Source organism: Thermobia domestica, chromosome 3 (genome assembly GCF_964235325.1).
Source record: "Thermobia domestica chromosome 3, izTheDome1.hap1.1, whole genome shotgun sequence".
Taxonomy (NCBI): Eukaryota; Metazoa; Arthropoda; class Insecta; order Zygentoma; family Lepismatidae; genus Thermobia; species Thermobia domestica.
The window spans coordinates 262,731,609-262,749,856 of record NC_137456.1 but is presented as its reverse complement, the minus strand read 5'-3'; the positions used below and the strand labels follow the sequence as shown (position 1 = coordinate 262,749,856).

The 18,248-nt window shown below is 34.3% G+C and overlaps 1 protein-coding gene across 1 annotated transcript in view; it reads right to left on the bottom strand.

Annotated features, from left to right (window-relative positions):
* The window catches only part of LOC145681037 (relaxin receptor 2-like), a 262,579-nt gene that overhangs the window by 106,481 nt on the left and 137,850 nt on the right, over positions 1 to 18,248 (bottom strand). Inside the window, exons 6-7 of the mRNA XM_081752359.1 lie at positions 4,527 to 4,598; positions 1,855 to 1,926 (exon numbers count right to left, since the gene is read on the bottom strand). Of these exons, the coding sequence (XP_081608485.1) occupies positions 1,855 to 1,926; positions 4,527 to 4,598 (144 nt within the window). The remainder of the gene's footprint in view (positions 1 to 1,854; positions 1,927 to 4,526; positions 4,599 to 18,248) is intronic.

Below are 18,248 nucleotides of genomic sequence, written 5' to 3'. Positions count from 1 at the left end.
AGGTGTGGCACCAATTCGAGGTCACGAAGGTCCTGCATTTTGTTGTGATTTTCGATGTGAGTATGATTTTGCACTGTCTTGTTGTAGCAGCGAGAGGTTTTGGTTCACTAATGGAGGACAATTTTGGCGTAGTGCAGTATACATGCACTGTAATTGTTAAGGAATAAGTCAATATTGAGAATTCGACCGTTAAGAACGAACAAGAAGTGAATTACTCTCTGGTGGTGCCACTACACACAAACAAGACATTATACTAGAAACGGCTATGTTTGACGATTAATTCTGAGAGCTGTCGTTTGCTCAACCACAGCACTTGTGCATTCCGATTTCGGAAAGACGTTTACTTTATGTCTCATGTGACAGTCTGTACAGAAAACTGGCATCACGCTGATCCTGCAAAACGTATCGGTATACATCTACTCTTCTGTTCACCTTAACTGAGATCAACTCATGTAGTACAATTCGGAAGCTTTTGATGGGTTTTCCGAGTACGTGACGGTAACACACTACAGTAGGCGAGGAGTTTTGCATCGCAATATGAAACAAAACTCTCTTCATCATAATGATCTTCCTTTCGCTCACTCTATAAACATATTCAAAATTCTAATGTCTCAACCTATTTTTTCTATCACCAATAGTTGGGTTTGTTTCTTCCTAGTGCGTGTTGATATCTAATTATCAGTTTTACTTTCCTACCATGTCTTTTAAATCTTTTCTTTAAGTCTATCACTTCTCCTACTCCCATTATACGTGATCTCGTATCTTCGTCTGTAGCACGATTCTGAACAGTGAAACAGATCCACAGTAAATCATAGTGTCTGCTTTGTAGTCTTGAAAAAATAAGTTGAATTCAACTCAATCAAATCGACCTTCCTTGTTACTCAAGATATTATCTTTGTGTCATAATTTCCATCCTCATGCTTTTCAAGTATTTTGTGTTAAGGTGCTCAAGTTGTTCCTATACCATACATGAGAATAATGAGAATCATATATACCCTTCTCTTCAGCTTTGCTGTAACATCTTCATTGCTGAGAGCTCCAAGCATGTCCTTCTAATTCTTTCGTTCTATTCCTGCTCGGTTACTTACTGCCCTACACTCGAATAAAATTCATGAGATAATTTTCAAATTGTAAAACAAAACGTACTTTTAATAATAAAATAATAATAAGTACATATCTACTAGATTAATTCCCCAATATTTGAGATATACGTTAAATACCGAAATGCTCATAAGAATAAGGTATATCCAAACATTCTTAAACCAATTCTCGTGTTATTATGGATGCCAAGGTCACCTTATTTCACACACAATGTATTCATTTGCTTTAATAGTATTGTATCTATCTATTATGTTCATTTTCTTCATTTAGATTGATTCTAAAACTCTTGAGCGATCTAGTTCCTAATTGGGTTCACCTTAGTGAAGTGGTATTGTTCCGTATTACATCATACTAACTACTTTATTATATATTATCTTAAAATACTAATATGCCGCTATGAGGACAAATTTATGTTTTATGTTTATTTAGAAAACTGTTAGAAATGTCGATATCACAGAGAATGTGTCTTAATGAGTAACGAAACACACTATACTTAGGTTAATTGTGGTTTTTATAGCAGTGTTTGTGATTGGATTATGAAGAAATGTTTTCTACTTTCCAAATGCTTTTAGAAAGGCATATGAAGATCATTAGTGGTAGAATCGCAAAGCATAGCAGATAGGTGGATAAACAATAAACTACAGAATACAAAGAAAAATATAAATGAAAACAATCACATTATTTATGCATATGTGTATTAGAAATTTATTACACATACGTTTCATACGAACCATACTTGAGCATAGTACTCACAGTGACCGTAGGTTTCTGACACCATGGAACAAGGAACTTGACACATACGTCAAAGGATTGAAACCTAAATTTCTGAAATACATAAAAATAGTATTATTTCATAGTTATTTAACAGTGCAAATAATTGGTTACTTCAGGCTATATATTGCTAAATTTTAATCTATTAACCAGTCTTTGGATTTTCACAAGAGGGAATTTGCTTCTAAAATAAAAGACTTTGATGGAAACCTCAGAAGGTGCCAATGAGATCTAAGAGAAGAAACAATAAACTCATTTGATAGCCTTCATATCGTACTATCATAACCAAAATTAAATTTTTATAAGAGTATTTTCGAGAAAATTGACGATATGGTGAAACGATATCTCATGAACTTACCCGCTGTTCCCACCAAAGAATATATGGTTTGATCTTCTTCTTTTATCACATTAACTAGGAATCAGAGGTAACGAACAGACAGAACTTTCTGTTTTCCATTTATTTAACTTTAATTACTCCTGAGTTATGACCCAAATTGTGATGGCCTACAATTCGGGAATCAAAAGCTTGTATAGGACAATATTTCACACGTTTATATAGCAGATCAACGTTTACCACTACGTCAAGTTTGATCCAGATTCGATTAGTTTGGTTGAACCCGTACTATATACAATGTCCGTAATTTTTGAAGAAAAACATCAACGAATGAAAGAAAAAAGGAAGACGTGAAACGAAAATGTGTCAGTTTTATCTGTCCTCCACAATTTTTCTCTAGGAGAAAGGATAAACGATTACTTTGTATGACATATTTGTTAATAATGGTTTATTTGGCATAGTTCGCGAGATATTGTTGATAATTATAAATTAATTGTCTCGGAAACACAGAGAAAACATATTTAGCATTTTGGTGATGGTAACCAGTATAAAAACACCTATCGACCAGGTAATGGGATCTTCGACATCTCATTGTCATTTTGTAATGTTCTCATGTTAAAATAAAAACGAAGAAACTCACTTCATAGATTTTCGAGCAAAAAGCAAATGTTTGCGTATTACGAGACAACAATCTTTAAATGAAGAAACTCATACAACTTAACGTTTACTATCTCACCGTCACTTCTACTATCTCACACAAACAAATACACGCTCACAAACAAATACACTGATATAACTGATACAGAAATGTACTGATATACACTCAGCTTATTTATTAGAAAATACACATCACTAGATAACAGTACAACTCCGCTCTTGAATACCTGGTCATCGATTTACGTATGAGAGAAGTATTATTGGGTTTGTTTTCTTTCAAATGGATGAGATTTAAATAGTTTTATTTTAGTTATTTCTTCTATAGTAGTATTACATGAAATCATACATCATTAGTAAATAGAACTTGAGTAATATGAGGACAATGGTGAGGGATTATTGAATTGCGTTCTGTGACAAAATAACCTTACCAAATAAACAATTTGTGTTACAATGTAATGACAACTCAGCGACAGTTAGATATAATTTTGATTCAGTGATGCTAATTAAGAAGAATAGCTTCCCCCTAGATTATATCTTAAAATCCCTTTAATTTTCATTTCAAAACTCCCTAAAGTTTGAAACTTGTATTTCAACTATTTTAAAAATATCATCTACAATAATTCTACAAGAAAATAAATTTTGGTTTAGTAAAACGTTAAACAAATATAATACAATCTCTCTGGAAAGTTGTGCAACCCAAGGTTAAGAGCTTTAGAATTCTAGAACTATTTATACAAGTGTGAAAGAAATGAAAGTGCTGCCCACAAAAGTCCCCTCTCTGTGTAAATAGTTTTGAGATATTAACCATTGAAGGACAAGTGAAAACCCAAACTCACGAATACAGGAAACATATAAAGTTTTTTCAATGAAACATAGTCACGATTTATATCTCGCAAATATCTACACAGACAGGACTTCGCTGAATAGGAGTTTCTCTTCACTCGCACTTATGGTTCATAAGTTCTTATGATTGAAAATTTAGGTTGTGCAACTTTCCGGTCAGCCTGTATAACGCTGCTTATTTTGTTTTTCATTTATTACATTGGGTCAAATATGCTTTTATTAAACGGACATTTTTCCTAAATTTAGTTGAAGTGTATATCAATGGGAAATGTGACAACAATTTTTGGAGAAAATTTCAAATAATTGGTGGCATCTTTTCACTAATGAAGTTGCTTTTAAGTCTTATTCATTGTTGAGGTTATCACAGCACTTTACCTCAAAATTCAACCTCTGGTTAACTAATCTTTATTTGTTGTCTTTATCATATTCTTCTGATCTTTTATAAACTTCGTTCTTTTAAATGGTCGTGAGGCCGAAATATCACTTTGAAATTTAAGTTGTTTTAATGAAATTTAAAAAATATTTGATAAAACATATAGGAAGATAATCTTCCAGACTGGAGTCACTGGAGTAGAATTGTGTGTGGTTTGCATTATTGTCGTCATCGCTGTGTTCTACATCACTAATTTGGTAAAGTTGTTTCTTCATGATACTCAGTTCACCAATCCATTGCATACTACTTAAGACATAATTTATGCTTAGTTACAAAGTATAAATGTATAATATGTCATTAGTCATATCACAAAAATAATGGACTATTAGTTATTGACATATAGAGCAAACACAAGTACATACATACCATGGTAATAAATTTACTTACAACTTCGTCAACGATTGTTGTTTCCGAAATACTGCTGGGGTAAGAGTTCTGATTCGATTGTGAGACAGGTCTCTGTAAAATATAACCAGAAAAAGAGTTACATTAGAACTAATTGTGAATCACATTAAATATATTTAATAAATCTTATCGTTTTTATTACTTAAATTTAAATCTAGACATACAAGTTTATTGGAATACATAAACCATATGTTGTTTAAAAGTTATTTAGTCTTATATTTATTTATTTATTCAGAAAGGCCTTAACCTAATCATTTAGAAAATTAAATCTCAGCCACTGAGAAACAAGAGAGAGAAATAATATTTTACATTATGAACTTATTTTAACCTTTTCGTACCGAGTAGTACACATGACACGTTAATTACTGTACGAAGGAGAAAAAATTACAGTGAACACCCAATTTCATTCCGATTGTGTTATTGTTGTAAAACTAAATGTCGATTTCTAGTCAATCTATATCTTAAACCGAATAATGAGTCACAATGACTGCTTTTGTTTTTAGTCTTGAGCGGCGAAAAGAGAGAAGAAAATATTGTGATTGTGAAAAAAGATAGAGATCAAAATTTGAACGGATTTACAAGTTTTATGGAACATAGCTATCGAAAGGAGATTGTTTGACATCCGTCCATCTCGTCGTCCGTTCTTTTTGATGTGTGCTTGCCTAGAGGCCGTACCATTTAATACATCGAGACCAAGTTTCAAACTAAATTTTCTTATTTGACGCTCAGAGGATTTTTTCGACTTCTCTTTATAATCGAAAAGAGAAGGGTACTTAACAAAAGGGCAAAAATAATGAAGTTCAATCATCTGAATAATGGCTCAAAAGATTAAGTTTCGTTTCCAGAAATTCAATTTACAACAACCAGCTACTGTGAATAAGCCATTTCCCTGGGAAAAATCAAGAAGGGGTCATTTACTTTTGGGGGTTGCTTTTTTCGGACGATTTTCTCAATCAGGATAAACATGATGTTTTTTCTTTATTTATAAATAAATGTTTATAAATAAAATTAATGACCTGACAATATGAAAAAGTTACTTGCTTTCAAACAATGTGAGAAGGGTAGCTTTTTGGAAGATTTTATCAATTACAACTCATGTGATTTTGTTAATGTTTCGTAATTAAATATTTCATTAACAACTGATTATATAACATAAATCCTTTGTCCTAAAAAAATGTATGAGAATTTGTTCATTCTTCAGGGTAAGTTTGGCCATGCAATATTCCCAAGAAAAAAGGACTTAAGCGATTTTTTTCATATTTCATAAATACAAGTTTCATTAATAACTTGACAACATCGCATTACTCGTTTGTCCTGACAAAACTACGAAGGATATAGTTTAAGGGTAATATCTGCTCGGCCGATTTCCTCGAGAAACCAAGTAGGATTTTTTTATATTTAATAAGTAAATGCTTTATTAATTGTTTGCAAATATTGCGTAATTTCCTTATTCTGGAAAATGTAGTGGCAGGTTTTTCTTGAGGCGATTTTTATCAGACGATTTTCTCAAAAATAAATCAGGCAATTTTGAACATATTTCGTAATTAAATACAGCATTATAATCTGATAATGACACGTAATGCATTTGTCTTTAAAAACATACGAGTTTATTCTTGGAGGTAAGAAAACATTCCATGCTGACAACATAAAAAATAAAAAAAATACATAAAAAATGTATTATACTTCTTTTCGATATAAATTTTAGAATTTGATGAAGATTAAAAAACACATTTATAACTTTTATTCTAAGCCATAGAAGCCAGCGTTCTCCGTCGGTGTCGGCGCGCCAATTGTAATCATGGCTGAATTCCGTGGACACCACTGTGACAGGCGTAGCTGTGAAAAGTTTACTAGTGAAATTCAGTACTTTATAAGTGAATTTCACTAACGTTTTCGTAATTAGATAATTATTGTTGTTTGCTTGCTTCTCATTTTGGATTTTAGTTGAGTTTAACATCCCTTTAAGCAGCAATAGTATACGAGGCAAGTATTAACGTGTATGACGTTGTTGGCAACGGCATAAGAATTTAGTGCAAAATTTTTAACTTTCTAAGTGAACCTCGTATCAAAGCACTTCTAAGAATTGTTCTCTTCTCCAAATAACGAATATGTATATGTGTATGTGCGTCACATCTGTGACGGAAATCTTGGTGGACCCTCTCTCTTCCCCAAATGAGGTGCTAGAATCTAACGTAGAAAGCAAACTTCGTCTCTAAGCATTATTGCCTATAATCTGTCATAGTTATTTTTAATTCTGACATCAACAAGTTGCATTACCAGACAGACCCTTTGCTTGGTAGAAGCACGGGAAGATGGGGAGAGAAGCCAAGTCATGCGGATACGAACAGGTGAACGAACAACAAACCTATTTACGTTTTGAAGCTAAGTAACCTATTGTTTTCAGTGCGACAAATACAAAAGTGACAAATAGTACGAAATGTAATTATTTACTTTAAAGATAAACCAATATTCGTAGTGCAAGTTAAATTATTAAAACGATTGATATAACGATGATAATAACGAAGTGTTAATTGTAAAGTTTCCATACCTTGAAGGAATTAACAGTGATGGGGAAGATTCGGCAGATCCATTCCAAAAGAAGAAATTTGACATTACTTCAAATGGAATGTCGTAAATGAGCGTTTCTGCAAGTAACCAACATGTTTCATGGACTTGTCCCTTCCTCTTCCAAATTGTCCAAGGAGCCAACAAAGATGACGCCATTGTAAAGTGACAGTGAATTTCAACAAGTATCCCGCGACTACCGCGCTTTCGCGATCGTAATAAAAATTATTGGGCCAAATGTTAAATTGCATTATCATATTTAATTATTTGAATCAAAGTACCAGTGTGTAATTTAATTAGTATTAGTGTAGTTTCAGGGTTATTAATTAAAATTAAGAAATTATAATTACACTTATCCTTGTATAATAATTTACTAAAAATTTTACAATGACCTAAATTTATGTTTTAGAGTTGAAGGGAATTTAATTTACTTTCTCTTTCCATCATAAATAACTAATGTCTATACAACGTAATGATATTCGTATTATTAAATTGTATTGGCATTAGAGATACATTGGAATCAATCTTTATGTCAATTTCCTAGAATGTTCTAACCCGAACTCTAAACGGTACTGTCCAGTGGTTATGTCGTCGGATTTGGTAGAAGCTCTTAATCGCTATTAAAGCCTAAAGGAGACTTCCAGGACATGGACTGTCGAGCTCAGGACACTCACAAATGTGTCATAAAGTGTCTTCCCAAAAAGGGGACATACAGGATCGAATCCCGGACTGTCATAAACGCCTATGCGCTCACAGGGATCCACAGGACACGATCCCTCTATACAGTCATAACATGTCTTCCCGAACAGGGACATAAACTTCCGAATCTATACAGTCATACGTGGCATCTGAACCACACGAGTTACACCAAGAATCGAAATCGGGTCTCGCCCGCCAAAGGAATGAACGCTATTCACACTGCTACGAAGGAGCTCTGAATCTCATTTAATCATCATTCTGTTCAATAATAACAAAACATTAGGTATGCTCACCCTACGTCGTCTATTCGCCACAACATCTGAAGTAATCGAGCAATTAGAATACAAAAAAAGATGAAATATTTCAGTTTTACACCCCAGGGTTATGCCATGTAGATTAAAGGAGATAGTGATGATGAGAAATGAATGAAATGGTAGAATTAACCTGGTATAACCTTGCGTTACCATACGGTCCCATTGCGCGCGATGACCTTCAAATTGTTTTCCTCTGGTTAGTTTCACAAAGACTCACATGTAGCGCTGTCAACTCTCAGCTAATGATGTGTTTGACACGATGTCAGTATCAATCTTGAGATTTCTTTGTTTAGTGTGAAGTTACGTGCATCTGAAAATCTTACTGCTTCTAGAGTTGCAACAATGGCACATAGTAAAAGGTGAGAATTCATTTGATCTTTACATTGTTGTTAAAATATTTCCAATTATTGTGCGTTTTGATTCAGAAAGAAGTCAGGCATTGAGGGAAATAATGTATTGTGTTAAGAAACATACATGAACGTTGTGCAGAGCCATGTACCATTCATGTTACCACATGGTCACGCTAGGCTTTCGTAGTAGCAATAAGGCTTGGCAAATCATAATTATTCCGTTATAAGAAAAACTGTTCCTTCGCATTTCCAGGTACTTAACAGTGCATAAAGTATTGGAATTACTTCAGGAACCGGATGAAATAGACCATGGAGAAATAGAGTGTATATTTATTGAGCCTCCAGAATCAAATATTTTATCTGATGAGGATTCGGCAGATGAAGATGTTGGCGGTTTGATAGACAACCTAAGTGGGAGACAACTCAATGCTTTGGTAGAACGACATGTGTTTGGGAGGGACTGAGGGGAAGAAGGAAGGAGAGAATCTGGAACAAGGGAGTGAAAACATAGAGAAGGAGGAAAGTAATATTTCAAAGAAACGGAAGCGGAATCAGTGTGAAAACAGGGGAAAGTGGACACAAAACGATATCAACAATTCGCTGCCTGTATTTCCCGTGGGAGATTATTTAAACTATAATAACTTCAAACTTATTGAACTTTTCTTTGATGAAGATATAGTCGATTTAGCTATGTGAAATCCAGAAATATGCTTTTTAGAAACATGCCAGATCCGATTGTCTCTAAAGAAGATTTGAAATTACTTTTGGGCGTTTTGTTTGTGCCAGGGTATAATACATTTCCGTCAAGAAACACTATTGGGATTCTGGGACTGATATGAGAAATCTAATGGTACACAATGCAATTAGAAGAGAGAGGTTTATTCAGATAATGAGATTTTTGTATTTTGCGGGCATCAACAAGATGAGTGAATCAGATAAACTTTGGAAACTAAGCTCACTAATGAATAAATTGAAAAGTAATTGCATCAACATTTTGTTCCGGCGCAGGCAATAAATTTTGACGAAGCAATGATAGCATACTATTGCAGACATGGTTATAAATAGTTTATAAAAGAAAAATCTGTGCGTTTAGGGTACAAGGTTTGGTGCCTGAATAGACCAAATGGATATCTAATCAACTTTGATGCGTACCAAGGCAAAACTCTGCAATGCATAACCGAATATGAACAAAAATTTGGAAAAGCAGCCGATCTTCTGTTATATATGATAGATTAATTCCCAAGTGACGTTAAAAATTACTTTCAGATTCTATTTCTACAATCTTTTCACAAGCGTACCACTTCGCTTACACCTAAAGTCTAATGGATATGCTGTAACTGGCACTATGCGTGAAAACACGGTTCCCAAAGAATGCAATTTCTCAGTGTCATCTGAATTCAAGAAGCAGAAAAGAGGTTACCACGAACATAGAGGCAGTGAACATGGTGTAGTCATTTCAAGATGGCATGACAATTCAGTAGTCACAGTCGCATCCACTGTTCATGGTGCTTTCCTACTAGGAAATGTAAAAAGATATTCCAGGTCAGCCAAGAAAAAGATCGCTCGTCCACGTTTGATCGGAGAATACAACACGTTTGTGGGGGGCACAGATCGAATGGATAGGAACATAAAGGGCTACAGAATTGGTATCAGGGGAAAGAAATGGTGGTGGTCAATCTTCACTTGGCTGTTGGGTGTATCATTTTACAATGCATGCCAGACATCACTGAATGCTGGTTGAATTTTCAGTCAACTAGAATTTAGAAGAGAAATTGCTCAATACTATATACTTGCATTTGGTTCGTCTCCAAGAGGTGCTGGACGTCTAGTTGTATCCAGGCTGAGTTTCTCTGGAAACAGAATATTTGAATCAGTAAGATTTGATAGTATTGGCCATTTAGTTATTCCTGATTCTGGCAACAACAAAGAAGATGTGCTGGAGAAAATTGTTCATCAGTGGGGCGTACAGCATGTGTAAAATGGCCTTTGTGTTCCTTGTTTTCTCAATTTCCATACTAAGAAGTATTAAACACACTATTATTGTCATTTTCCCAAGACAATGGGAATAAGTTTGTATGAAAGAGAGATAAGGAACATATAGTTTTTGAACCCTACTCTAATGCTATTTATTGCATTTATATATCACGAGAGCCTAGCGTGACCATAAGGACACACCATATATAGGGACACTAAAAAAATATTTCTTAGATGCAATTGTATTTTTGTGATCTATGAAGCCCAATTAACATATTCAAGTATAAATTAACAAAAAACTGCAACCCAAAAAATTCAGGCTCTATCAGGTTGAGGAAGTAAAAGGGAAACGAGAGAACCCCGAGGAAACCCACGAAGACGGTGTTTGTCCACCACTAAGTTTGCTTGGCGTGAGCTGAGATCGAACCTGGAACCCTACGCACTAGATATGAACACTCTACTACTGAGCCACTACAGTCCCCATAATTAGAGTACAGTTTCTGATATTGCCTAAAGTATTAGCTTTAATTAAGTGAAATAAAATAAGTGAGAACAGTAAAACCTGTCTTCAACGGACCTTTTATTAAACGGAAAACTGTCTTAAACGGAAATATTTCACGGTCCCATGAATTTGGGAGAACAAAATGTGTAAAAAGTCCCTTCATTAAGCGGAAACTGTGTTACGCGGACAACGGAAAGAAAAATAAACATTTAACGGAAAATTCTGAGTTCCGGACTACAGCGTTTAGAAGATGTTTAGATATTCTGTAAGACATATACATTACACTGTCTGCGATAAAATGTTCGTTCTTTTGTTAAATATTTCTGAACAATGTTGATCTTCCCCAACCACTACTCATATTCATCCCCACAAATTGTCCTTAATCCCCGCAACTTAATCAAGAATCATGCGGAATGTCGGAAAGAAGAAAACGAGATAGAGGAAGAAGAGGAATACGATACCGAGTTCGAAGAAGAGTGTAGAATAAATACATATCAAGATGCTCTAAGAAGTTTATAGGAACTGCAAAAATTTGCCTTACTTAAAAATGATTGATTCACTTAGTAGAATTAATCAGGTTAAAGTGTATGCGGAAAGTCAAACAGCCAAGCAGCAATGTACACAGAAAACCCTGCTTGGCTATTAGAAAAATAAAGAAAACGTGTGCATAGCAAATTTTGTATTCATTTTAATTTTTTGTGTATTTATTTGTAGAAGAAAGAAGTACTGTAATTGAACAATGTACGTACAGCAATATATTTTCTCAGTATGCCCATTTATAAGCTTGCATTTAAAAAAAAAGAAAGAAAGAAAGGAAAGGTCTACCTCCACTAAGCAGAAACCCGACTTTAACGGAAATTTTTGCAAGTCCCGCTCGATTCCGCTAAAGACAGGTTTCACTGTATATATATATATATATATATATATATATATATATATATATATATATATATATATATATATATATATATATATATATATATATATGTGTGTGTGTGTGTGTGTGTGTATGTGTGTGTGTTTGTGTGTGGATTTACTTAAAATCAGTGTTCGAAGTGGAAAAAAGGCAGATGTAGTACGTTTTGAAGGGTATTCCCGGAAGATCCGCTCCCACTGGAGACAACCCCTAAATCCGCCCATGCTCAAAACACATTTATATGCATTAAGGCAAGAACACACACACACACATATATATAAGAAATAAACAATTCAATATGGCATATCAAACTATATACTAGATTAACGTCTTTTAAGACACCTCCTAGTAAAAATAAAGAGTAGGAAAAAGATAACAAAATGTTGGTGTTGTCAACTCATAAATTACTTCTGCATACGACATAAAATCTTTTAACGTTCAAAGCTATTCTACGTGTGTATAAAAATGGATTTATTAAAAGTATTTTAGCATCTGCTCTCCAGTGACGGTATGTCTTGATCACTGAAAAATCAGAGGTGGTATGCCTTCATCACTGAAAAATTAGGGGCGGTATGGCATACCAACGCATACCACCTCAATTCGACCACTTATATATCTCTCAATTATAATAGTTTCCTTATAAATTTGAACATTTTCCACGTTCCTTTACAACAAGTTATATTGAAGACAAGAATAAAAACCAAGTGAGCAGCAGATATTGCAAACTGTTTGGAAGTTTGAAATGGTTGAAAGTATTTAAGTATATTATAGAAGGACTGAAGTTTGGATATCTAAGTACTCATAGTGTGTAACGACTATAACAAAAGGCTTACTTATATTGTAAAACATGCTTTAATTAAGTATCGGATAATGATGAAGTCGAAATGTATCACATTTATGGGCAAATTCTCCAGGCTGAGCCATTGCATATTTCACAGGCAGTAATAGCACTGCGGAAGGGTAGACATCTATACGATTTAGGTTTTATGTAGGTGTATTTCCCTTTTGTTCAATAATTGAATTTATTAATCACACATATGTCTTTCCTGAATTTGTTTATATATAGACTAAAACGTACGTCGATTTTTTTTTAATATTACATCTGCCAAAAATACTTTTCTCGTCATTATTAATTTCTTCTCCAGAAATGGCAAACAATAAGATTTTAATGGCATAGTACTTTTTTTAAAAAAAAATACAAGTCAGTATACCTGTAATTTGTATTATTCTGCTCAATAAATACATGTATGATAGTAAAATTATATAATAAAAAAGTCTGATACTGTTAAACCTTGAAGAAAGAAAAATAGACAGATGGCAAGCTAAGAAGTGCTGAAAGAAAGTACAGTTCGGGATATGTCTTCGAAGAAGAAAGAGCTTGAACAACAGTTTACTGATAGAAATATAAGTTTAAGGAAGTTATAGAAGATATGATGAACGGGATAAAGAAAACAGCTGGAATTCATTAACAGCAATGACGTAGGTTATCCTATTCGAGCCGCGGGCGACTTCTCCATATATATATACACACATCCATCTAAAGTTGCCGTTCGCCACAATATGACTTCGGAATATGGTAACGCGCCCAATGGTGCCAACAATATCCTACTTTGCACAACGTTTAACTCGTTAATTGTCGTTTCCTAGTCCAGCACCCTGACCTTCCGCTTGAGAAAATTAGATTTGGCCCATCGGAGTAGTCAGAAGCTTGAGTGTTTCGTTTTAATGCACTCCAGTTCGGTGAATAACAAAGACTTTTGGCCACGAGAAAGATTAATTCGCAACTTAAATCAAGATTCAAACTCTTGCTTAACAATTCTGATGTTAATAACTTAATATGGAGTATTCAACCCAAACTACAGTTTCTTTAACCAAAGGATGATTTAAGAAATCCAAAACTTAAGATTAACATATACAGACATGCTCAAATTATTAGACTCAACATTCAGTTTCTGAATATGTTACTGTTCTTACAATATTACGTGAGAAAATACGTTCCAACTTAGTCCAAATTACTACTTTGTAACTCTGTCCTAATCTCTAGTGGGTGTGGCATATGCTTTTCAATAACAATAAAACAAATGCATACGTAACATTCAAATATAATTATTATAAAGTATATATATATATATATATATATATATATATATATATATATATATATATATATATATATATATATATATATATCCAAATTGGAAACAAAAATCAAATGGAATACTTACAAGAAAATTATCTCTTACACCAGTAGTAATATTTACTATGAAATCCCTTATTCTTCATTAAGTCTTTTATCCTTGAGGCATCCTATGCACGATTTTAGCGCGTCTTGCCTTCAATTCAGCATAATGACAACATAAATTCTTAATCTCCTTGATCAATTGAAGTTTGGTTCTAATTTGCGTCTTCTCTATCATAAAGCTCCAAAAGTGTTCAATCGGGTTCATATCAGGACTAGTGCCTGGTCACGGAAGAACACTAATTTCGTTGAACTCGAAGAATTTTGCAACAGCTTTTGACCGGTGGCATGGGGCTCCATCATGCGTAAAGATGAATTGTACGTCATCAAACCAGAGTGCAGTCTGGAAAGCAGTTCTTCTTGAAGAATTTGTAGGTATTGGTCGTGCTTGGTTGTCCTCTCTACTATATACAGTCTTCCAGGCTCGAAGACAGATATCACACCCCAGACCATGTCCGAAGTAGGATGCTTCACGGTTTATTCAAGACATTTAAACTTGAATTCCTCCCAAGTGAACGTCGCACATGTTGTGAACATTCATCAGGCACAAAGATACATAATTCATCACTGAAACACACTATTCTCCAATCGTCAACAGTCCAATATTCTAGGCCTCGTGCCCACTCGAGGCGCTTCTTTGCCATGATTGGAGTAGACTTTAAATTTTGTTTTCTTTCTTGAAAGTGTGCTTTTATTCCCTCGGCCCAAAGAATCCTACGAACACTTTCAGGCAAGATGTCTGCGCCATGCTCAACTATTTTATGCTTAAGTTCATTAGCAGTTGCACTTCTCTTTCCCATAGCCAATCTCTTTAGTTTGCTGATACCTCTTAGCGATAGATTTGGTTTTCCCCCAAACTTCTCAAACCCTATTTTGGCTTTTGTTAATTTCAACATAGATTCTACTCACAGATTTTTGTCCTATCCCAACTCTACTAGCAATGTATTGCCGTGCATATCTTATTTCCACCAGAAGTGTTTTGTTAGCTTCCATTTTACGCGAAGAAAGGTCTTTTGCTTTTCCCATTATGCTGCAATTACAGGACTAAACAGAATAAAAGATTGATACACGAAACAGGTCACGATCAATTTAAAGTCGCCCATTCAAATTGTTGGATGCTTTGAATATCGTTATTTTTTTACGACAGCAACCACAGCACTTCAGACTGTAACTTGTTGATAGGAAGCCAACTGAAACACCACTTACAGAATTTTCTCCTCACTAATACCATCTGCTGTTCATCGGTGATATCACCACTTTAACTGTACAGTAAACAAATGAAGGATCCTATATTGGTGGTGTAACCATTAAATTAAATGTTCTAGAACTCTAAGATTAGGACTCCTACATCAATTTTGTAATTTTCGAGCGGGAGTCTAATAATTTGGGCACGTCTGTATATTACACTTGCGGTATGTATCAACAGTTACGTTAGAGTATAGAAATTGGATTAAAACAATGATAACTTAGTATTTAGAATCAGTATTTCAGATTTCCTAAAGATAAATCTACGACTATTATTTTTATTTTATGTTCTCTCCAAAATATAAACAATATAAATACTAACGTAAATATACCAACTCAAGAATAAATTAATTTAAGTTAGTATTATAACTTATCTTCCAGATATCTAAGAATGATACAGGTAAATAGGATAATCAGGTAAGTTTTATTATTAGTACTCTTTACAGGTGCATTCCAGGATGGAACAACCAGGAAAGATACTTACCGTTAGTTTGAGCATAGATATAGGCTAGTCGTTAGGTTAAGTATATTAGTTTATTTTAATTTATATATACTAGATAAATATTCGTTACTACACATAAGCTGTTAAGCAGTAGTAATATTTATGTAATGTATTTCGGTTATAATCCTCTTTTTAAATTATACTCTCCAAATTCTTCCAATTCAATGATTTAAATAATGTTTATGCATTTTCTCATCTTTCTTAGCGATTCAATTCTCTAATATAATAATAACTTTGCTTATCTACTTTCAGATATAATGTATATTTTTGAAATTCAGTGAAGGTGCTTATACAGGGTGCCCAAAAGTAAGTATACACTCCTGCATTCATCAAGTATAACGTTCATTTGCTTCGTCTGTTGTGAGCTTAAGGTATCAGTAAAAAGTCATTTAGAACAAATAATAAAGAACCTAGGTCTACCTGTCTGATAACAATAAGAAATGATATGAAATACAGTGAGCAGATCAGTATACCTATACCTACCTTTGAGCCACCCTGTATATCAACATAGTTCTACCAGCAATACGACAGACAAACAAGTACTTTATAACATTATATGACTTTGCTTTAACAAAAACACATAAACGGTAGTAGGATACCATATGAATACAGGTTTAATAACCATTTATTCAATACATTGTTACTAGTAATTTGCGATGTTTCTTTATAGCTTGAAGACCAGCTTAGTAAAAACATTGCATAAAAGAAGAACATAATAATCCTTGAAGCCAATTAGCAATCTTAACTATATATAAAACTGCATTAACTGACATAAATTAAAGGGGTACTTCTGGTTGACGTGGAAATGGCATGATTGTAGCTTTCAGGGACTAACTGACAGGAAAATTGCCAAAAGTTAATATACGAAGACTGGACATATAATCCCGTGTTTTAGGTACTTGAATTTGGAATACAAATTTGAAATTCGGTATGCTTGTACGTTTCCGTTAGCATAACTAAGTAAGACAGTAAAACTAGAAATTTCCTACTTTGGAGTAGTTTTATGGGAACCTGAAAGATCTTTCCCATGTTATTTATATGGGACATCTACTACACCCCAAAATGTTTAGTGATTCCGGCAGAATGAGAATGATGAAATTTGGCATGATTGGCCTTCCACAATTAACTAACAGGAAAGTTGCCAAAACTGAACATTTTTAATTTTTAAGGAGTGTAAAGGAGGATAAAGAAATTAGCATGTTACTTAAATGGACGTTTTGTTGGGAAACAAACTCTTACTTTTAGATAGTTGAAATAGGAAAAGAAACTTGAAATTCGGTAAAATTGTGGGTTTAATAGGTGCGAGGACGTCCGTGAACTTCCCCACCCCCACTTTGAGCACTAACGATAAAATTAGTGTCAATCGTTAGTGCATCGTTAGTGCTTCTTAGTGCACCAACCCCTAACGTTAGTGCTTAATTAGTGTAAGAGCTACAAGCAAAATACCTTTAAAGAGGCAAGTTCACGCTGCCCCTACTTCAAGCACTAACGAAATAACTAGTGATATTCGTTAGTGCATCGTTAGTGCTTCCTTGTGCACCAACCCGTGACGTTAGTGCTTCATTAGTGTAGGCTCTAGAGCCAAAACAATGGTACACGCTGGCCCCCTACTTCAAGAGATAAGGAAAGGAATAGTGCCGTTTGTTAGTGCATTGTTAGTGCTTCTAGAAAATTCTAAAAGTTTCGTTAGTGTTTCACTATTAGTGTAGATATAGCCAATTATAAGTCACGAAACTCCCATAAGAAATGCATGGGGAATTTTTCATTGCGTCAAATTACCGCCAAATTCAAAAGCACTATTGACCTCTGCTAGTGCAATCGTTAGTGCATCGTTAGCACTTCTTACTGCAAAAACAGCTAACGTTAGTGCTTCATTAGTGTAGGAGTTATAAATAAAAACATTTTGGTGGGGCCAAGTTCACGCTGCCCCCCCCACTTCAAGCATTAACGATAAAATTAGTACCATTCGTTAGTGCATCGTTAGTGATTCTAGAAAACACTTCTAGTTTTGTTAGTGCTTAAATATTAGTGTGTTTATGACTAATTACATGTCACGAAACTCCCGTAAGAAACGCATGGGGAATTTTTCATTGCGTCGAATTACCGTCGAATACAAAAGCACTAATGAATTCATGTAGTGCAATCCTTAGTGCATCGTTAGTGCTTCTTAGTGCACCAACCCTAACGTTGGTGCTTCATTAGTACAGGAAGTACAGGTAAAAAAGACTTTGGGCTAGCGTGAACTTGGCCCCCCCACTTTGAGTACTAACGAAAGGATTAGTGCAATTCGTTAGTGTATGGTTAGTGCTTTCAGAAAATACTAATAGTGTCGTTAGTGCTTCACTATTAGTGTATATATAGCCAATTGTAAGTCACGAAACTCCCATAAGAAATGCGT